This window comes from Diadema antillarum, unplaced genomic scaffold (genome assembly GCF_040938485.1).
Source record: "Diadema antillarum isolate AM-2024a unplaced genomic scaffold, OU_Dant_1.0 scf00000017, whole genome shotgun sequence".
Taxonomy (NCBI): Eukaryota; Metazoa; Echinodermata; class Echinoidea; order Diadematoida; family Diadematidae; genus Diadema; species Diadema antillarum.
Genome location: NW_027270906.1, coordinates 4,853,951 through 4,878,216, shown reverse-complemented (window position 1 = coordinate 4,878,216; position 24,266 = coordinate 4,853,951). Strand labels below are relative to the sequence as shown.

Here is a 24,266-nt window from a genome sequence, read left to right as displayed (position 1 = left end):
TTCAGACTCTTCTGCTTTTTGACAATATATAAGCTTTTCTACTTTATTTCTGCAAATCTACAATAGAAACTGTAAGAAAGCCAGCCACCATACTAAGATAGTACGTCTGTTTTAAAGAAAGATTTGAAATGAAGATGCACACAAGACAAGGTATCTACTCTCAACAAGTCTATTCAAAACAGCACACCGACATTTTCATAGAAACTGGTAAGTTCTAAATTGTAAAACATTCGAAACCTTTGATATGTGGACAGTTCTGAAGGTAATTCCTATAATATACAATACTTCTGATTTCTTTTTTAAAGGAAAAATAATTCAGTTTTCTACAAAATTATCTTATTTTTGCAGTTTTCTTGACTGCAATATGAGCAGCATTTTGATAGTAGTGTGGTGGCGGGTCATATACAGGATGTGCGAGTGAATGAGTGAGTGTGGGTGTGTGTGCATGTGTGGGTGTGTGTGTGGGTGTGTGTGTGGGTGTGTGTGTGGGTGTGGGTGCGGGTGTGTGTGTGTGTGTGTGTGTGTGTGTGTGTGTGTGTGTGTGTGTGTGTGTGTGTGTGCACGTACAGGAGAGGGGCACAGGGGTTAAAGTTGAGAACACACCAGATTCAAGGGGGTAACAAGTTACTTGTAACTCAACTTTTAAGTCAACTAGGGTTTCTCAATATTTGACAGACAAAATAAAATAATAAGAAAAAAAAAGGGGATGTACACTGGAGACGCAAGAATGTTCTGGTGGACATACTATTAGAAACATAAAATTACCTATCTGGAAAATTGCTTGACAAGAATATCCAGTCTAAACCCCTGTGTTTAAACTTTACAGCCCATAGTGAACATGTTTTTCACTGTGACAGAATGCAGCTTACTGAGATACTGCTCTTGTTACATTGTCGCGCAAAAATATGATTTTTCATTCTGTCAAGACATCAACCTGTCTGATTTTATAACACTAAAACGTTGAGAGGTTGAGTCAATTCAACAGATACTAGTTCATTACAAGTGCAGGTTTGAATTGCATTAATAAACATGCAAGGTTATCGGTCACAGAGCGTGTGAAGAAGTCTGCACTACAAAACACAGTAGTGACCACAAATTGTTAGATTTCAGTCAAGAGAACAAGTCAATATAGCTCTGTTACCTTACAAACATAGTGACAAAAAATATAGTGAGAAATTTATCAATCAAAAACCAAAATGTTACATTACTTTAAAGCAATACTCAGATGTTAATTGGAATCAAATAGACATAAATTTGTTGATAAAACAGAAATTATCATAGATGACAAAGGGTACAAAACATCCATTTAAATGAAGTTTCAAGACATCCACATTGAGATCCACAAACAATTGATTACTTCTCTGCAGTGATGCTGACCAAATTACCACAAATTTTCATCAGAGTGAGTTGATAAGATTTCACTCTAAGTGAACTGAATCCTTGCACACTGTTGACTTACGTGACACTGCTGTAAACAATCATTCCTATCAAATTCATTTTGTTTTTCTTTCTCTGACGTCATGTCTACAACTTGAAATATTGCAGCATGACACACGAGTTTGTGCAGGGACATGTTTCCCACTTGTCAAATCTAACCCCATTTTAGTTGAAGCACCCAAGACAGGGGTTACCTGAGATGGATAATGTACTGTCACAAGAGAAAGAAATGGAGGTTAGAGGTCAATTTCATGAGGTCAAGGAGTTCCCTATCGAGAAAGGGTGCACAGGTATGGTGACTTTGTCAAGAACAAAAACCGAAAAATAAATAATGTACAGGATGGTGTGTTGACATGAATCACAGAGTCCACTTGAGGTACATGGTTTATTTGTGCTGTACTTGTGTTTGAAGAAAAAGTGGTTTACCTTGGAAATATTTGGAACCTTTTCTTCCTGTGTGAGCTACTGAAGGCAGGAGATTTGATGGAAAGAGGAATACAAAGTTCAAAATGATTTGTTATAGAACAAAAAGAGGACATAGAATATAATTCAGTTTAATACAGGTATGTACTTATGTTAAATACATCAGTCTCATATGTGATTATTTCTGTGGGTACATCTGAACAGCCAATAAAATCTTAAAACCAATGAAGAAATCAGAATGTTTAGCCACACATAGTGCCTTTGTATTCATAACTTATAGATATGAAGCATATATTTTCATGAATTCTCAAGTCAATGATATTCACCTAACGAAGAATCCCAAATGAATAAATGAAGTACCAAGATGCAGCGCTTCCTAGGCAGTTGCAGAGCACCTTGCATTGGCGAGAATCACAAAACTCACTTTGCAAGATTCCAAAGCGCTGGCCTACTCTGGAATGATTTCCCATGCTTGTTCTGAGGCATATCAACAATCTCGTCTACATAAAATATATACAGAATGTTCAGAGTTTGCATTAATTGTGCTCGAGAAATATCAGCCAAGAAGATATTGCACTATTTTTTCTTTAAAATCAAGAAATCAGACAGCATAACATTGTGCAAAATATACATAGCCAGGGGATCATCAAGTCAGTTCCACCATAAGCAAGTTTAGAGCACCATTACTTCTACCAACACTATGTAACCTGGACTATTAAACTTGGCATGCACGCTGTGTCATGTCTGCAAATATGACTGGAACTTTTCGGCAAGGTAAATCAGTACTTTTGGAAACAGAGAATCAACATTTGAAGTCAGTTCAGAACACATTTACTTGTTTCTGAAAACCATGTACTTAATGATGCAAATGTACATACTGAAAACAAGCAATTTCAACATTAGTTCTAATGGCTAGGCATGATGAAAGTCACAGAAATCAGTACTAATGAGCCTACTAAATGTCAGAAAACTGACTGGGCGATACAGAGTGAAATCAAATGATACAAACTTACAAGTTTTCAAACAACTCATTATGATAATGTGCTCTGTCATGACAGAAATGAAATTCTAATGTAAGCTTTAAATTACAGAAATGACAAAAAGTAGAGATCTAAGTGAAGATAATAGAAAATTTGATCTTTATTTCAGCTTTGTAAGATGAATGTGAACAGAAAAAGAAATGTATGTTGTGTACTGAATAATAGGAAGGAATGAGCTAAGTATTTGTAATTTTCAAAGTCAAGAGTAATTCACCCTAGAATTTTAAGTGCTCTGATATATGATTTTGAAGAAAGACCCACTCTAGCTATACCATGTAAAGCAGAGAAGAGAAAAAAGAGAAAATGTGAGATTTTAAGAAATGGTTCCCTGTGTAAATTTCACAGTAAAATAAACCAAAAGAGAGAAATAGTAAATACTCTGTGCTACCTAGATGCAAAGTACAGACTTTACAAATAAACACAATTTTTTAGCTGATGTACATTTTGAAGAGACCATTTCATCTAAAAATCTCTTTTGCTTGTGGTATAAGGTAATACGGATACAAAGTAATCCACTACATTTCAGTATGTAGCAGCACAAAAAGTACTTTTCTAATGCAGACCAGGCAGAATCTCAGTTATGCTGAATAAACTGAAGATGCTTTTGTCTATTTGTAAACTTATGGTTTCCTTTGGTATTCAATGATGACCCCACAGGGTCTCCATTACTGTCCTATCAGAACATCACATTATCATTTATCACTCAAGCACTAAACATCGTATCCTCTTGTAAGGAGTTACTGGAAAACCAGAAATGTTTGTGCGTGCACATGAAACTTTTACCCCATGATTCATGAAAGTAAAATGCACATGACATTTTCGTCTAAACAATCCAGTACATGCAGTATACTCGTAATTTTTTGATGGGCAGTAATTCACAAAAGTTTCATGTCGCCAAAAAGGCTATCTGCTCCAATTCGCAAAAGATTCATGTCGCAAACGTTTCTGCTTTTACAGCATCCTAGCTGGATACTGTTCCCGTATGGACCCCAGGATGAGAACTCTTTTGATGCTTTAACATCGCCAAAACGTTCACTTCGCATGAATGTACTCACACGTAATCATAGCAACAGCAGAACAAAGCACCCTTTTGTTTGATTACCACACCCTTTGCTTGAGTGAGAGAGTTTCATCAATCCCCCAGACAATTCTAACACACTACTATTTAAAAGCATTATCTTACGAGTAAAAATCACAGGAAATCGTGGTACATGACTACATCTGTGGACATACACAGCTGCCACAAAATATCATATGTGAGTTTGATAGCTATCTGTAAATGTTGTCATCAAAACAGCAAGTCTTGGCAATAGTAACAGTTTGGAGTTGTTTTGATGGTAGATGTTGGCTTCTGTGTCTGCTAGGTTTTGTTTGGTTTTCTCATCTTTTCGCTCTTGTTATTTTTTTTTCACCTGATATGGGGGCAGCTGTAGCCGGGGTCGTGGATCCCGACACACTCGACCTCCGGGGAGTGCCCGCTATCCCACATGCCCTGCTCACAGGTGCGGCATAGCTTGTCCAAGGTGCAGGGGATCCGAACCAGAGTGCGAAAGTGGTGTAGAAGGCTGCGGGCCTGTCCGGCAGGAAATTTGACAAAATTTGGAAAGAAAACAAGTTGAAAAAAAAAAAACAACAACAACAACAAATCAAAACATACCATACTGCAATAAATACAGCATTACATATGTATCATTTTTTAATATACTATCTACATGTACATTCATGAAACTCTATCTAGCAGTATGCATGATGAGTACTATATGTTGTTCACTTGCTTAATTACAAAGAGCATTTTTGATTTATTCTTCATTACTTTTAGCTACTATTTTTTCCCCTTTTTTACTAGTTGATAAAGTTTTGTTAAATTTGTTCAAAACATTCTGGGTCCTAATACATAAAAGTTAGGATCAAACGTAAATCAGAAAATCACACACAAGTCTCTGAATACTCAATTCTGATTAGCTGATGCCTGACTTACACTTATATACTTGATTTTTGGACTTACACTGTCTTGTATACTTGATTTTTGGACTAATGTTTGATTACCGGTACGTCTTTCTATGCAATGCGGCCCTGGTCCTTCTGAGTTGCCCATGTAAATTCATACTGTCACTAATTATACTTTTTGCAACAGCCACCCAGAATTGATTTGCATCACCCTAGGAATCCGGGTCCATGTCACCCTAGGACACTGGAGTCTGCGTCACCCTAGCACTAGGACACCAGAGTCTGCATCACCCTAGGACACCGGAGTGCGCAGCACCCTGATTAGGACCTCACACTAATTTTCTAACAATCTACACTACCCGACCCTTGCTAGCTTACGCATGGATTCATTGTTATGACAGGGATAGAGTATAAAAACTCTAATCTTAATTCACATGGTATATTATTGCTATATACATCTCTCCAGGCTGTTTGTATATGATTGCTTGTTTGTTTTTTAAATTGGGTGGCTGTCTCAAAAGGAAGTCAAGAGGTGACAGTTGGCAAAATTACAAGCACATGAATTCCTTCTCAAAAGACCAACAAGAAAACTTAACCATACACACAATCAACACACTCTTAACCCGTCAAGGACAGACTGATTTTGCTACAACACACATTTCCCATAGACACCTGCCCGAGTATACTCGGGACTTGTCCTCAACGGGTTAAAAGCACTACATAATGCTTAAATTGAAATTGTTTTTTTTTCCCCCCCAGTACCTTCTTGAGGACGATGTCCCCGTTCATCTGCATGGACAGGTTGCTGAAGTGGAGCAGCATGTCGTCAGCCGGGAGATTCTGCTGCACGACGTCGTCACCGTAGACAGCGATGATGCCCAGGCAGATGAAGAGGTGGAAGTAGTCGGTCTGGTAGTGGGCCCAGCAGGATTCCCACATGCGCAGTGCCTCCGCCTCGCAGAACTCACGCTTGAAGCATAGTAGGATCCACCTAGAGTGGCACAACATGAGCAGAAACATGGAACATAACAAACAGTGCGAAGACAGTCATTCTGCACTACATAAATACAAATCATCGTTATCATTAATGCTTTCTGCAAGGAAAGAGGATAGCACCGCAGAAATGTGGAGGATGAAAAGTTAATTGGTACAGAACAGATCATTGGCAACAAAGAGTCATATGGGGAAGAAAGAAAAAAATTAAGATGGAGTCATGTACAAAGAAAGTTTGCAATGGACCTGTTGTGTTTCACTTCCTGAAGGCGAACAGCGGAACAGTTGTGTTGTAGTTTTTGTCAGCTACTCTTTATATCACATCACAAATTCACACACATATATATATATTTTTCTGTATGTATTTTCTTCCTTCCGGCTACATTCACCGAGCCACAGGTAACTAACAGTATTATTGTGTGTCTCAGTCTTTCCTTGCTTCCCCTCTCAAAAAAAAAGAAAAAGACAAAAATTATACAGTGTATCTTCAGATCACTGACAATTAGGCTGATTTGCATGGTAGAGCAGCACATAAAGGGGCTTGCATATGAACACAACCATGAACACCAATCCAGGGCTTCCAACCACTGATGCCTACTTGAAATATGGCTTGAAGGGAAAATCATATTTGGGCTCAAAATGTTGCACATACTGAGCATGCTTAATCAAATTAAAAAATAAAAACCAAAAAACACATTTTTTCACTTAAAAAACAAACTGATTTCTTAATTTAAAAAAACACACACACAAAACATCATAAGATATATCCATTGGCAGCTTTATTAATCAAGTAGCATGGGCAAATCACACACACTTACACAAAATCACAATATATTGCAAATATTACCACATAATTTAATGGAATTCTACCATGTGCCACCATCTGCCTATAAAGTCTAATACCACCACTCTACAGGAGTTTGACTCGGTGTCATCCACTGGTTCTTACCTATGGCAGAAGAGGAGTTCCATGGCATCATCAATCTGGACGAGGTGGTTCCAGAACTCTGGAAGCATCAACTTGATGAGTTGTAAGAGATAATTCTGACAAAGAGATGAAAAGATAAGAGATTTCAGAAACTGATTACACTGGCCGAATTCTTTCATTTATTTTCCACTCATCATAAGAACACTATCTTGCAGGAATGCAGTAGCAAAAGCCATATTACGAACTCTTACCCAGACTATATAGGATTAAGAAAAACTTCATCTTGACATAGTTCAGAATTCAATGTCATCAAACAAATGATTTCTGTAAGACCAGAAATTTTCGCTTGCATGAAACTTCATTACAAATTTTGCAATGAGCCACAATTCACAAAAGTAAAATGCACACTAAATATTTTTGTCTGCACAATCCAGTACATGCATTACACTCATGAGTTGTTTTTTTTCATGGTCAGCATTTTGTGAAAGTCTCATGCTGCAAAAAAGGCCATCTGCTCCAATTGAGGAAAGTTTCATGCCACAATTGTTTATCTGGTTTTTACAGTATTACACAACTACTACAAACAGACACAAAAGCTTTGGAAAATATATCAGTTACCAATTACCACACCATAACATTATCATGTTTTCATCACTGACAAGCTGACACAATAGACAATTCCCTTTTATATTCACAACCAAAAACCATGACCAAGCCATCTCATGTGACCATCACATGCTTCTGACAGATTACTAGGATTGCAGGATAAAATGAATCACACTTTCCGATTAGCTCTCACATTCGCTCCAAGGAACAGGTTTGGAGAGAACAGTCTGCTTTTTTTTTTTTTTTGGTTGTTGTTGTTGTTATCAACGTCGTGGAAAATTTTCATCCCACACCTTCAAATTTTGTCACAGACTTCATACAAGAGTATGGAGGGAGTGTGAAATATGAGCAATGGTGATTATACAGCTGTTAATTGTATTTCAGTTCTTACTGCATCACTTATCTAGGCTGCAAAATATACCTGGCCCTGGAAGAATATATACTGTATGGCCATTTTGAAACCTATCTGGAGAATGTCTTAGCATATGTGACCCGCTACAACAAAAGGATCCGAAAGTCGGGGAGGTCGATTTTCTGAAAATGACATGACATTATTTCCCTATTCTTCTGCTTTAATTTCATATATAACTCAACTCATAAAAGTACTCGGTTGCGGAGATATCGATAATCTTATAAGAGCATGTCGAGTGGTCTAGGAAATCAGCGTTTCAAGAAAACTGCCTTCAAAGTTTTCCTTCCAACACAATCATGATTAAGGGGAGGTTAAGACAGTGGTCAAATCTTGACAATAGAAGGTATGCTCTTAGCAATCCCAGGGATGTTCATTCAAGCTTAGCACCAGCAGTCTATGCACAACCAATCAGTAACCAGGATGCCACGCACTGACCAATAAGATCTTCGGACACATTTCTGTTTCGTTGAAAGTCGGCAAATCATGGCCCAGAAAAATGCTAATTTTTTGCCTTTCCCTTCATCATTTAGCTTCAAAATTTCAGCAGATGATAGACAAAACATAATACTACAAAATTATGCGAAAAACAGAAACTCGATGGTTTTAAATGATTTTGATTATCTGACTTCAAACTTGATTTTCTCAGCTCAGCCGTCAGCGACTTTTGGATCCTTTTGTCGTGGCGGGACATATAAGGAGTAACCTGATTTTGATGCAGAAATCTTGCAATAGCAACCCTCCCCTTTAGTTAGTCAGATTGCATAGTGCACTAAGTATTGCAATGGATAATAAAACAAGACAAAAAAGACAGAACCAGACCAGGGGCCTGTTTCATAAAGATTATGCGCAAATTGCAATCAATCATAAATTTCGTTTTATAAACAACTTTGCGATTGATCGCAAGTAACGCTCAATCTACTGAAAGTTCCACTTGATTTTTCTTGAAACCAAGGTACTTGTCTTACAGGACTTACGCTCAATATTGAATTTACGCTTGATTCACAGAGTTACGCTCAATAAATCAAGTGGAAGATCAATTGCAACTCTTTATGAAACATGTCCCAGAATACACAAAATGAGACAAAACAGAGCAGAATTTTCCAAAACAGACAAGCGAGGGCTCACTAGCTGCAGTTCCATGTCTTCGTCCTTGGGTGAGCTAACAAAGATGACGTTCTGCATGAGACTGTCAAAGCACCAGAATGCATCCGACTCATCCTGTAGCTCAGCTAGGATGGGAGCCAGGAGGTCTGACATGCCCTGGCTGTAGCCGGTCACAGGGTGGTACACAGCAAAGTTCAGCAGAATGTTCCTACATGTGATGAGGGAAAGGAGAGAGCGTGTGATGATAGGAAACCAATATTGACTCCTTGCTTCATTTATTTGCGAGGCGTGATGTGAACCTTATTTTTGTGAATTTCACTAGTAAACCAATATTTGCAAAATTAACACCTTTCAAAAATACTGCCTCCAAAACATAAGTGCATTGTATATTATCAATGAAGTGGAAAAATGTTTCTCTTACATAATAGACAAAACTTCAAACTCATTCTGATCTGTAAGCATGGTTCCATATCACAAAAACAATCACTCGTGAAATTGTACAAGTCCCAACTTACAAAATATAAGATATATAAAGTTTATAGCTGATCACTTTAGGTAAACCACATGCAGCATTTGTTAATTCTGTGGTCTCTGCATGTGAGACAGACCACTTTTCCCTGTTTGTTATACATGACCATTGTTTGTGGCAATGTAACAAAAAGACACATTTTACAGGAAAGAACAATTTAAGGTCATAAATTATGCATTGTAACAAAATCCACTCTCTCTTATGGCAGGTACTAGTTCCATGAATTTAAATTGCTATATGAGAGAAATGTATGAATTTGAATTGTAGAAATATGATACTGTTTTTTTTCCTTTAGGCATGACAATGTAATTAAACATCTGTCCTTGGAGCCAGCTGATATTACAGAGTACCAAAGTGATGACGTGGCAGTGCTTTTGTTAAATAGCTTAGGATGGAACCAGGTGTGCAATAAACACTGTGGCCAGGTGAGGTTGTTCAGAGCCAGTTGCTATGACAATGAATGGCTATGACATTACACTTTGCTACTCTACTACCATTAACATTGTCTTCACTGTTATGTGAGGATAATCAATGTTGATGATAGGCATCAACATTTGAATGATTCTCAATACCCCTGTTTATATCACCACTGTCATTACTATCATTCTTGTTTAATTGCTATGATTACCATCAGTAAAATATGAGGAAAAGAAAATGGAAGAGAGAGTAGGCATGTGATACTTTATGATGGCAGTAGATATACCTCTAGCTTACCTCATAGTCTCAACATGGGGGTTGTTCTCGCCCTTGAAGTACGGGTGACTCCGATCCGTTCTGACGACGTCCTTGTCCACGGTGCTCTGGACGCGACGGTAGAATATCTTCATGTCTTCCGTTGTCATGGACATCCTACCAGCAGAGGTTATTGGCAAGAGTAATTTGGCAATATGATATTAAAGGGAAGGTTCATCCAGATATAATTGTGCTTTTGATGAAAAACAAAAATATGTGCTAATTTGGGGACAAAATCAGACACGCACACAAATATCATGCCATGATAAAAGTTTAGAGAGTACTGACTAGACAAATTGGCAACTCTCAGTGACAAAGTTCTTCATTTAGTTTGTACACAAGAAGTCATCAATTTTAATTTTTCTCACGAGAACGATTTTCATTAGACCTGTTCTTGTTACGTAATAAGAGTAATATGTTTTTGCATATTCTAATCAGCACACAATTTTTTTTCTGTGCCCATATATTTGAGAAAGATAACATTAATTTTTTTAGTAAGATTTTGTCTACAAAACAATGAAGAGCTGCTCAATAACTATGTTACAGTTGCCAATTTGTCTAAAGTATATCTATGCTTTAACAGTTTGAATTTTTTTTTCAATTGTTTTTCTGGATTTTTTTCAAAAAAAAATATTTTCACTGATCAACTTCTGTTTTTTTGTGGTTTCATACAAAACAAACTAATATCAGGATGGAATTTCTCTTTAACTGCAAGATGCATCTACACAGAAAATGAGGATGACAGAGTGGATATAATTACTCTGCACTGTGGATCACTGGGCATCAATCTACACCAGCTAATTCTTTCTCTTCTCTCCCTCCCCCCCCCCCCCCCCAGCATCCCCTCATATACAGCTACCATCACCACTCAATGATCATGACTCATGAAGAAGACCTTTGTCCCAATTAAGCAACTGTCCCAGTAACATCTGTATAAGAGGTCTGAAATTTAACCATTTGTGTAATACATCGTGTATAGTGTTTAAGAAATTGGACCATACAGCACAAACTTGAACACACCTGAATAATATGTTGATATTTCTGTGGCCCTATAATATGAAATTAATGTAATTGATCATAAAACATCACATAGCAACCATGATCAGGTATGCTCTAATCACAATGCAATACTTCGGCATACTTTTTTTTTTTGGAAATTTTATGCATTGTCATCATTACCCAAATGAAATTGTGTTATCACAGCATGATTTTACACATTTCCTAAGCTATGTCTCCATGTTAGAGCAAAAGTCAAGAGTTTTTGTCGTCATATGGAAACCATACTTTACCTTTAATGCCATTATGCCTTAACATACTTTCAAGAATGCTCCTACCCACCTCTTTTTCTGTATGTCCTCATATTCAAGTCTTTTCTGACCCCTGAGGGCGTTTCTCTCCTCCATGGTCGAGTCAAATGCGTAGAATCCAAGAAGAAATGGCCACACACTCTTCCTCAGGTACTCATCCACGCCGCCAAAAAACACCATCTGATCGTAACCAAAGACAGGCACAAGAATTAAATATAAGTCACTTAGCAACAAAATATATTACATATTATATTCCACATACTAAGAATGTTGCAATAGGATTGGTCCAGAGCTGATCACGTGATGAAGCGTAGTTTTGCCCATCACATCACCTGAGAAGAAAAGTTCGTTACACTCTATGTTGATAGTTCCTTTTGTTTTGCTGATTTCCACACAGTCCACACAGTCCTAACGGAAGATGAGTAAGCGCGAAATAAAAGTGCGTTGCACTGCGGACTATCATGTGACCTAGGTTACTTGATAGTACACAGTGCAACACACTTTCACTTCGGTGCGCACAGCAAATTCATTGTTTTGTCATCTACACGCACACATAGCCTAAGCCCTAAGGATACATAAAGACAGCTAAAACGGTTTCAGATGTGGAATAAAATGGGAATTTAGGACCCTAGATGTGGAATATAAAGCAAATAATCAACTTTTAGTTTCAGGCAATGAGACAAACTGTCACTTCCTTGGCGATCTGAATATGTACGCTATCTTTCCTCAGCTGCGCTTCTGAAAGATACACTGTAGCTACATCCAGATCGCCTCGGAAGTGATAGTTTGTCCCATCACCTTCACCAACGTTGATCATTTGCTTATCATCATGCGAAACATCTGTATGTTTTCAGGCACATTACTGAAAATGTTATCTGAACATAACATATCCAATGTAACTACATGGCCTTGATACCATATTTAATGTAACAATACTTTACTCAGGCAACTTTGTTCATCAAAAAAGAACAAATATGTAACCTTGTGAGACTAACAATAGCAAAACAAAATAATTTATTGTTAATTGTAATACTGAGACATGGATGTCTTGTTATGTTGTTGTCATTTCAGTGTCAAACTGTATGTTGCCCAACCAACCTACTGCCATCATGGTCATAGCTTCTTCTTTAACCCGTTGAGGACGGACTGATTTTGCTACAACACGCATTTCCCATGGACACTTGCCCGAGTATACTCGGGACTCGTTCTCAACGGGTTAGAGGATGATATAGGTGATAATTCTTGAGTGCGATGAGTTCTTTGATATGTATCTATACACATAAACATGAAAATTACAATCCTTAGTTGATGAATGAAATAACAAATACCTGTACGTTACAAACTAAATCATCACATAATTTTGTGACTAGTTAATAACAATGAAGATGTTGCCTCAAATGGACATCACGTGTCATCAATATCCCTGAAGTGTTACTTCAGTGTTACAAAATATACCTGAACGAAAAAAACAAAACAAAACAAAACAAAAAAAACTAGAAAAGCACTCTTAGAGCGCAAACCTCCGCTAAGCAGCTAATTTCCACCGATGTCTTCCCAAAGAGATTATCTCCTCTCCACCACTGGGGAAAAGCTCTTTGACCTCTTTCATAGGGATCAGAGATTTCCACAGTACAGTATGCATGCTGAAAAATTCCCAATATAGAAGCCTTTGTTATGTCATAAACCCTCAGCTTCATGGCGCGCCTCGCCCTAGCAGAAACTAGAGCACGCACTTTAGTGCGCGCATGCAAACCTCAAATACGCGCAGCCTGAACTCCCAAGTTCATTGACCCTTATACCTGCCAAAATATCAAAATCATTCATAAATTCCCCCAAAATTCTCGGATCACTACCAAAAGTTAATCGTTTGTTACTCGTGTCATTCGATCTCAACCTTTCCTGCAAGTTTCATCCTAATCCGTTGACTACTTTTTTAGTTATTTTGCACACGGACAAACGAACGAACGAACTAACAAACAAACCAACGGTAACGAAAACATAACCTCCCCCCTTGGCGGACGTAAAAATAGCTTGTCATTCTCTTTAATATTGCACGTCAGCGATTTTACCCATCATTTCTCCACCACACAATGGATCATTCCAGGAAACTGTGTGGCTTCTCACACATACATACACAGGCGGATACAAGGCATCCTGCTAAAATATGCATGCCCCATAAATACTAAATTAGCTAATGGGTACATGAGCATCATGCGCAGTGCTCAGCATCCTGTTCTGTCCGCCGTCAAATCCGCGAGATGGCATTCCATTGAGATGGCAGTAATCAGGCAAACAAGATGTGCATTTGATCGCAAAATGCATTCTAGCTTAAATCAACACAGAGCTACTCCCATGATGTGGAATAATTTGCAAATTTACATCCGTGGGGGGTTACTAGGGGTGAACATTTCCTTTACAGTGCATTGGTATTTTCCATCCATTCTCGCTCTCTCAGCTCTCTTTCTCTCTCTTTTCTTCTTCTTCTTCTTCTTCTTCACTGATGATTTAAAAGTGTATGCTACTCTCTCCCAATTGCCACTTGAGAGCCAGAAGGGTACTATTGCATTCTAAGACCTGAGCATAAATAAAAATGAAACAACCAATTTTCATGGAATAAAAAGTTTATCTAATCAAACGTGCATAGATTTATATTAAGCGTCGTTTCAAATATAGGGTAAAAATGGTGCCTTTGTTTTCAATTCTTAACATTTTACTGAAAATGAAAAAAAAAAGAGCAAAATTGACACCATGATGCAGAAGAGATCAAGCTCAACAATGTGATACCAATAACTCAATATGCCCAAAAATTGCAATAAAGCCCTTCTGTTTCTCAGCTGACACAATGTTTAATGCAGTGATACCACTACTTCAGTCCTCTGTACATTTCAGCATCAATGTCTACCAGAGGGTATCTTCAATTTACTCCAATATTGTCACTTTCCTGGAGGGGAGGAGGTTATTACTATCTGACATGGCTCGAATTTGGTATCGAGGAGTAAAGGCCAACATACGGCATTCGGCAAGTTCTGAACTGAACGTGTTCATTTCCGTTTCCTTGCTTCTTCCAGTCTTTGCTCTCTGTCCATCTCCCTTCCTAATATGTTAAAACCGTAGATGGCATTTTTCCAATCTCCTACAGTATGTAGTCACATGCCAGCTTGAGAACATGAAGCAGAAAAAAAAAAAACATGAGTGCATCTGTTTCATACTGGATAGCATCACGGAATATGATTTGCTCTCTCTTTATGTAGAAAAAAAGCATTCTTGTCAGCTCTAATTTACGTTGTGTAATTTGTGCACGGGCATTTCTAATTACACCAACGTGCGGCACACTTTAATGAAAATTTCTGTGTAAAGCAGACAAGATTTAATTGATTCAGACACAACCATTAACACACAACATGCACACACATATGATCACCCATGTATGCACACACACACACACATCCACACACACCCACACACAAAAACACCCTAACATTCCAGAAAAAACACAAACACACAATTGCAAAAGCATGAATTTTAAATTCTAACAACTTATAATACTGAACTGTTCGCCAAGCCCTCATGCCATCTGATGAATAATACATGATACCGTCAGAAATCCAATGTCCCTACAAAATGTAATAGAGCCTATCTATATGCAGCATATTTGATATTTGAAATTAAAGCTGTATAGCCACTTCCAAACATGTGACATAAACATCACACCATGCATTATATCTGCCAAGCTTGATAACTCTCTCAAGTTTAGAGGAATACAACTTCAAGAGGATCTAGAGGGGTTTCCCACTTTATAGACAGACCTCATTTGCAAACACGTTGAGAAACATGTTTGATACACTAAATATATAACTTATTTCCACATCTGAAAGTAAATTGAGTGTCAAACATTTTTTTTTTTTCAAATCTCTTCTGGCTAATCATAGTCCAGAGGGGTTATCATATCAAGCTTTGATTATTATGGGTATGCATATTTGCAATCAGAATAGTTTGACCTCAAAGACAAGTTTGTTGAGCTGCAGCCTCCAATAAGAATGAAACACAAATACACATGTATGTGGATTGAGTGAATGCAGCAATATCAGTAGAACACATCAGTGACAGTTTGAGGGAAATTGGACAATCTATTCAAAAGTTATGAATTTGTACAGTTTTGGTGCAGCCATTGCTGGATGGGAAGACTGTGCTATTTTGTGACATCACATATATGGACAATGATATAAAGGAATACAATGAAAGTTCAACATATTTTCACTTTTCTAGCATAATGATAGAGTGCTTGACATACCTCTTTCAGGAAGCAGGGGAAATAATGTTACCCTTAACACACATCAGTAACAAGTTCAGGAAATGTGTATTTTTCATTAAAAAAAAATTAGTTCTGCAGAATTTTCATATTTTCTTATCAATATCTTTGTCCATACATAAATATCTTTGACATCAAGAAACGTACATGCAGTTAGTTTTCTCACCTAGTCATGGCTGTACTGAAACTGAAACTTAAGATTTAAACTTTTGTACACATTGTCCAAATTTCCTCAAACTTATTAAACAGGTACAATGTATGTGTTCCACTATGCTGTAGTATCACTGCATTCCCTCAATTTGCATATAATATACAATGTATATTGGGGTTACATTCTTCTTGAAAAAATCTAGTCACTTCTACCAAGGTGTGTACATTGATATTTGTACTCTCGGGGTTAAGCATACGATTGACAGGCTAATCAAGTTTGTGACACAGTATGGGAGTGTCACATGCATACTCAGCAGTCTGTGCAAAAGGAGATTAATTTCAACTTCTTCACGCTCCATAACTCAAAGACGGTTTGGAAGCGAATTTATAAAATGTGATAACAAAGAAGTCCTTCGTAAGCTTGAAACTCATCAAAGTCGTATCTACTGCCCAAGGAGAGAGGCTTCTTCAAATTTCAGCCGTAAAATGGTGTCTTACTTTGAATCTAGAGTAAATAACAAGCATTCTGCCAAATCTGTTGAATAGTCCGCGCATTGGCAAACAGTATTCTTTTTCTTTTTTGCATGCTTTTGTAATACAAATTTTCCCTGATATGCAGAAAACTACCTGATTGCAAACATACTCATTTCTTTTCTTCTTTTTTTCTTTTGCACTTGTATTTTATGTCTATAACAAAATTGCTCAAGGCTCGCCTGACAAACTTTGCATTTATAATGCATATGTACTTGACTCAAAGTATTGAAATGTATTTTATAGGAACGCTCATGTGTAGCAGCTTGTTACTGGAGGTCCTCAGGGAAAGATGGCTATCAAACTGAATGCATGTACCTGGATACACTAGCTCATTCTGCATCAATTCTACATTGCAGCATGAATAATTCACATCAGCTAGCCCTGATAGTGATACACTGTACTCCTGCACACCCATGTATACATTTCACAAATTACTAATGTACAAATGCTTTTGTACAGATCTAGCCATACAAGTTGCTGTGCAATGTAGGCAACACGCATTGAAATTTGCATGTACTTAATACTGCCAAGTGCAAATGATTGGGTTATTTACTCTCTGACAAGAATACCGACCTCTATGAAGTGGCAGGAATTACAGCTGAACTGTGCAGGTGCTTGTACAGTGCTTGGGACAAAATCCAGACTTATAAAACATATAATGCCCTACCCCGCCCCCTAAGTTCCCTAATAATCTGAGTAATACAAAAATGAAATGAACAGACTGACAACAAAACAAATACTTTAAAAGTTCCTTTTGATGTTAAAGGACAAGTCCACCTTCATATAAGGATTGAGAGAATGCAGCAATCTCTAGAACATATCAGTGAATGTTTGAGGAAAATTGGACAATCCGTTCAAAAGTTACGAATATTTTAAGTAACTGCGCAGTCACTACTGGAAGAGAAGACTACTACAGTGTGTGATGTCACATGCATACAACTATAAAAAGGAAAATAAAAAGAGAATTTCACAAAACTTTCCTTTTTGAATTAAGTGCACAGTTCTTTGACTTGCTACTGACGTATGTTAAGGGTAATATTATTCCCCCTGCCTTCTGAAAGAGAGAAGTTGAGTGTTCTTTTGTTATGCGAGAAAAATGGAAATATGTTGAATTTTCTTTATTCTTTCTTTATCATTGTACTCATGTGACATCACAAGTTATAGCAGTCTTTTCATCCAGCCGTGACTGAGCAGAAACTTCAAAAATTCATAACTTTTTAACGGATTGTCCGATTTTGCTCAAACTCTCACTGATGTATTCTACTATTGCTGCATTCACTCAACCCACATGTCTAGATGAAGGTGAACTTGTCCTTTAAAGGCATTGTTTACCATTTGCAGATCAAACAAAACCCAGCTTTAGTGCTTCAAAATAGTTCTAAAATGTGAGTTAGGGATCTACGGCCAATGTAAAAATTTTAATCAGTAAAATCAATGTTAAGTATTGTTGAATGTATATAAAAAATTTGAATAATAGTTATAATAAATGTTTCTAGAATAAACCATAGATATTTATGGTTTATTGATAAAAATAGTGATATCTCTTTATAGTCTAGGCTTTACTGCGAAATTTTTATATGGTGGGATTTTTGTGATATAACTGACCTACACATATGCATCAAATGTAGTAAGTCAAACTTTTTTTTTTTAAATTAACTTCTCCCAATGGTAAACAGTATGCATTAATTGCAAGTTTTACTTTTATTGTCTTTAAAACCTGATGTAAGGAGACCAGAGTTTATCCTCACTTATGTTTATTTCAATACCTTTCAAACAACATGAAACTTTAGTGTGTTGCACATTTCAAATGAACAAAATGCCAGTGACCTGTATCTTCATAATCATAAAAACAGAGTTCTGGTGCAGTACCAAATGTGTTCATTACAAAGAGGTTTTAGCCTGTCTTCAAGACCAAAAACCACTTTTCCTCCATCTTTACACATCTCATCATCAAATCAGTCTACAGAAAGTTTAACCCCTATACTGTAAACACAATAATTTCACGGCATGAATTTTTTGCGAGTTGCTTCTAACATTCAATGCATATAGTGTAAACAAGAACTTTCGCATGCATTTTAATTTTGCAAAATTCATGAAATTGAATTGCAGGTGAACATTCCTCGTTTTACAGTAAATCAAAACATCACAATTTATGGCATGCTGATGTCATAAAACATAATGTGAGATGAAAATACTGAAGCAGCCTCCTGAAACTGGCTCCTTGTCCCCCCCCCCCTCCCCCACCCCCCCCCCCCCAAAAAAAAAAGAGAAATAAAAAAGAAAAACAGAAATTGCTACAAGCAAAGGCATTGAAACACATTGACACACACACACACACACACACACCAAAAAAAAAAAAAAAAAGTCGCTATATGGCGACTGGTATGCCTCCGCCATAATGCATGGTTCTCCCAATAGGTCTATAGTACATGTGGACAATGTGTGATTACATTTTCACAAAATTGGCAAAATATTAAAATGACAAGTTTGTCACAAATGTGTTTATTGAATGTTCACCTTCCTTGACCTAGGTTTAATTGGATGAATAGGAGAGCATGTATTTGGAGATTTAACCCTCACCACTACCTGCCTTTAACACACACACACATATGGGGCCCCCATTGACTGTACACAGACATCCTGTGTGATCCTGTCAAAACAGTGTTGCGACTGAACATTGATTTATTTGGTATCAGTTTTCAAGGTCTTACCCAGCTCCGATTGAGCTAAACCAAAGACAGGCAGAGAGAGCACACTTATAGTGATACAGTGATACAGTGAATTTTATTTCTTGAACGGCCCCTTCAGGGGCATGGAAGAAATACAAATGAGTATCAACAATCTTTACTTTACAACAAATATAAAAATACATAAGAAAGAAGGAAAGAATATATGTATAAATATAAGCTCTAACAGCAAGCAAGTAAAGGCAAGAATTGTTTGAAATTAAACACATGTATACGGACTAATAACTAAACATACTCTCTAGGGGAAAAAATGAAGTCTTAGCGACCATGTATGTACGTAAGTTTACAATTAACAAAAAAGAAATTACTTGAACTTTGACATGATGATTTTACAAAATTTTGAAAGATTCTTTAGTTGCATATTATAGACTAAACATTAAATAACTGATTTAACTTAACGACATTAGGCCTGCGGTAATAGTAACTTCAAATGTTCTTCTTACCAAATTTCAACATAGATGGCACTAGTCAAGCATCCCCCTAGGCCTTTGAAAAAGATGCATACAGTGCACTAGTGCTGCATGGAATTTGCTAAGAGCCTGGTTGCAGTGCTGCTTGCTGGTGTGTGCTGACAGTTGGTGTGAATTGCGGTCTGAAAATCTTCTGAATACTACCAAAATGGCTTCAAAGAATCTTTCTGATAGTGAGATCTTTTCAGAAAGTGAATGTTCTACGGATTCAAGTGATTCTGTTGATGCATTTTCACAAAGTTTGTCAGAATCCGATACTGATCTCTCCAGTGACAACAATCTGGCTGATAGTAGTCCCACTCATAGTGATTCAAGTGAGTGGGAACCATCATCTCAAAAAAAGACCAAAAGGTGAGTCAACATTGAAATTTAGTCCTTCCTGTTGTGATTTTCATTTCATTTATGTGGAAGAAATGTAAGAATTCCAGTTCTTTTCACTGACTGGGTGCTAATAATGCAGTACTCCAACCCTATCCTGTATAATATGCCTAGCCATTAATGATAGTTAGCCATGAATAGGTGAGCTGAGCTGAGGTAAATGTATGAAACTCAACTAGGATCTAGAGCTTGTTCAGAAGTAGGTCTAACGGATGCCTGAAAAAAAAAAACACACACACACACACACATAACAGGCCTACTATACTTGTGTGCATATGGCTGGTATGAAAACTTTCTGCCAAGATGTTTTGTCCAGTAAAAGGAAACATGCACTCTAAACAAACACAGAGCTACAAGCAACATTCACTGCATAAGCTCTGCAACTACGCATGTTCTTACACCGAAGTAGGAAGGTATGAAAACATGTTGGGCTCTTGTCAGCACAAGACATTTATCTCATAGTGTAAGATGAAGTTACAGATGTAGATTTACTGGAGTAAATGGAACTTGCCCTTTTCTCTACTTCTAGGAAGAAAACTCCAAAGCATGGCCATGGGACAACAGCTTCAAAGAAAAGGAAATCTGGGAGTGGAGATGCTTGTGCAAGGTGAGAATCTTCAGTAACACCACTTAAAGCACATGACATGTTATTAACATTGTATTCTTGTCAAATTCTCACTTAGATGTTTCAAATAAATTGATCTAGATCATTTATTTTCTGTTTCCTTTTCATTCAAAGTCCAACCACCTTCAATACATACAACAGTGCAGATGATGGCCAGCCGAGACAACCACAGTTTGTGTCTGCCAAGTGCAATGGACCAAACCTTCCATCCATATTGACCCGAATTGGAGCAAGAAGTTTTACTTCTGCCTTCAGTTTTTTTCAGCTGTACTTTTCTGTAGCTATTGTAACTGAAATATGTAATTTCACAAATACCTATGCCAACTCCCACATGCATGAAAAAAAATCCTATAATTGGGAACCCCTGACACCAGATGAATTCTATCACTACATCAGTCTCATCATATACATTGGCCTCGTTCGTGTTTCTCGTCTCCCTAACCTCTGGTCCCGAAATCCTATTTACAATTTTCCTTTTCCACGATCAGTCATGTCCCTCAAAAGATTCAAAGCCATCAGTGCTTTCTTACATATTGTAGACCCCAACACTGAAGGTGACAAGAAAAATAGATTACGAAAAGTAGACTTTCTTGTCAGTCATTTTAAAACTTTATGTAGAGAATCCTATGTTCCTTCCCAAAATGTGTCTGTAGATGAACAAATGGTGAAGTCAAAGGGAAGATCAGGAATCCGACAATATATAAAGAATAAACCAGTTAAATATGGGATTAAAGTTTGGGTGCTGGCAGAGTCATCAACTGGGTATACAATTGACTTTGATATTCATACTGGGGGGAAGGGGAAGAAAAAAAAGACAGAGCGTGGAAAGGGATTGGGTTATCAAGTTGTTATGAAACTTTGTGAATCACTAAGGAATGATGGATACCATGTGTATCAGGCCCTCTTATTGATGACTTATTTGAAAAAGGATATTTAGCATGTGGCACCACACAAAAAGGAAGGCTTGGCTATCCAGTACAGTTCAAAACAACAGACAAGCAATGGAACAAAATATCTAAAAGAGGGGATATGAGGTGGTTTCGGGATGGAAATAAGCTAATAGTACAATGGAAAGATAAGAGACTTGTAACAGTAATGACATCAATTCATAATGCTAATGATTTTGACTTTGTTGACAGAAAAGTAATAATTAATGGAAAATTTGAAACTCAAAATGTTAAACGACCTGTAGCTGTTAGAGATTATAATAAATATATGGGAGGTGTTGATCTATCTGATCAACTTATAGGTAAATATAATGTTCTTCGTAAAGTAAACAGGTGGTGGAAGACAATTTTTTTTCATCTTATTGATATCGCTGTAATAAATTCCTATATAATGTTTACATCTTGTGCAAAACAACAAACTGCCGCAGGCTTGCAACGTAAGAGTACCTATGGTCATTTGGATTTTCGAGAAGAATTAGTTGCACAGCTAGCACAGTTTGGAAAGGAAGATACATGTAATTCAGGTTTGGAGGAGGAGGAGGAAGGGCATCATTCATACATCTTGAATAACAAGAGTGAAGCCAGAAATTGTGGATGGTGTTACCACACAGAGCAGTCAGCAAGAGGGCGGGGGAAGGAAAGGAAAGTGAGGACATTCTGTTCTATATGTGACAAACATTTTTGTCACAATTTCAAGCGGGACTGTATCACCATTGCACATGAAAAGAAAAATTTTCCAATTCTGCAGGTTATTCTGTCAAAGAGGAAAGATAAATGATTTCCTTGATTTTTGTTGGGTAGAGGGAGGGGAGGGGGAGGGGGACAGGGAATATCACCTTGAAAATCATAGGAAGATTACACTGTACGTGTTTCATGACTGACCCAAGTTGATGTTTGCCAGCTCCCATTCGAGATTCACTATTCATTCATCAAACATACTGAGTAACATTTTATCTTGTCATTTCAATATTTGTGAACTGTCATGCTACATTCTGTCTAATCTAACATAGACTGCATTCACAGCTACATGTACTTCCTAACATGCATGCTACAGTAAAATGTCATTTATTTCACATATTGGGCCGGATGCATAAACGCTAGCAATTGCTTGTGCTAGCCTTTTACTCGAATCCGTATGCATAAAATCCAGCAATTGCTTGTGCCCGCAAGCAATTGCTGAGAGACCAAGCATTTGCTTAAAAACATATGCATAAAACATACCTTTTGCTTGTTCTTTCTAGCAATTGCTTACTATTTTGTTTTAGATTTTGTGATGAAATATTTTTAATTTATTATATATTGTATTTGTTACTGGAACATACACAGAAAAGGAAAGAAGGAAAAGAATTAAGAGAACTTTTCAACAAATTACAAATATAACATTATTGAGCATTTGCAATACGTCATACTGCCTGTTATATTTTAGTATTTTTTTGTATTAAATGTATGTATTTTATGTATGTATGGTATAAAACTCATGTTAAGTTATTTCATGATTTATATTCTTCATTTATGCACCTCTATCTTTATGTATGTCCGAAAACAAATTCTATGTATATTTTATACATGACAATAAATTATCTTGAATCTTGAATCTTGAATGAATTTTCCAAGCTCTGCAAAATGAGCTTGAGCTTTTGCTTAATTGGGACATTCCCTTTTAAGTATCATTTTCACATTCATAAAAGAAAGACCACACTTGTGCAGGAGTGGTATAAATCTCCGAGAAATTACTTGAGAAACCTTTTCGTTTCAACAACGGGAATGTCCAATGGTTAGCACGCAAAATGTAATGAAAAACAGATAGGATGTTTGACTTCAGTGGAGAGCAAGGAGACCTCTCTCCACGTGCGATCTGGTAGATCCGGGCTAACTATAAGCAGTGATGGGAATCAGCCAGTACGTGTGTGTGTACAGATGTGTGTGTGCATTTATGAGTGCCATTTCATAGCTCTTCTGCTATGTCAGGAAAAGTTTCGGCACACACATGCCCGTTCAAATACATGCTGTCACACTCGGTTTTGTTCTTGTGTTCGCATAGGCGTGACGTTCCTTTTGTTGAAAACGCAAGCAATTGCTTGTACGGGACAAGCAAAAGGTATGAGCACAAGCAAAAGGTTATACATATTATGGATTTTAGCAATTGCTTGAGCTAGACCTTTTGCTGGACGAGCTTGTGCTTTTGCTTGAAGCAATTGCTTACAAGCGATTGCTTGTTTTATGCATTCGGCCCATTATATATTACAGATTCGTCATGACTGCATGCAATGCGAACCGTCGAATGCCTGCATGCATCCCTCCTGTGCAATCAACGTGTATCCTTTGCCATTATTTGATATGAAAGATACTTGAATAGCTAGATATGATTCAATGTGGATACTCTCTGAAACCATTTGGTAGTCAAAGTACCATAGACTTCAGCTCATTACACGGTTGTGAGAAATAGAATTTATGATGCTCGGAACTTACAGGCAGTTTCAAATTGTGTTCCTTGGCTTTACTGTAATATGTATGAAATAGATTTGTTTTTCCTCTTGAGAAATGGAATGTATTTCAATTTTATTGTGACAGATATTAAAGTAGCACAGAGTTTGTTGTAGTTCACATTTGTTTTCAAAGGCAATTAATGCTGTTCCCTGTCAGATACC

The 24,266-nt window shown here is 37.2% G+C and overlaps 1 protein-coding gene across 1 annotated transcript in view; it reads right to left on the bottom strand.

Annotated features, from left to right (window-relative positions):
- Window positions 1-813: 813 nt before the first annotated feature.
- LOC139727372 (TBC1 domain family member 16-like) overlaps window positions 814-24,266 on the bottom strand; it is a 46,702-nt gene continuing 23,249 nt past the window's right edge. The window contains exons 4-10 of the mRNA XM_071638335.1: window positions 11,490-11,638; window positions 10,134-10,268; window positions 8,912-9,098; window positions 6,790-6,884; window positions 5,610-5,838; window positions 4,313-4,473; window positions 814-1,902 (exon numbers count right to left, since the gene is read on the bottom strand). Of these exons, the coding sequence (XP_071494436.1) occupies window positions 1,860-1,902; window positions 4,313-4,473; window positions 5,610-5,838; window positions 6,790-6,884; window positions 8,912-9,098; window positions 10,134-10,268; window positions 11,490-11,638 (999 nt within the window). The 3' untranslated portion in view covers window positions 814-1,859. The remainder of the gene's footprint in view (window positions 1,903-4,312; window positions 4,474-5,609; window positions 5,839-6,789; window positions 6,885-8,911; window positions 9,099-10,133; window positions 10,269-11,489; window positions 11,639-24,266) is intronic.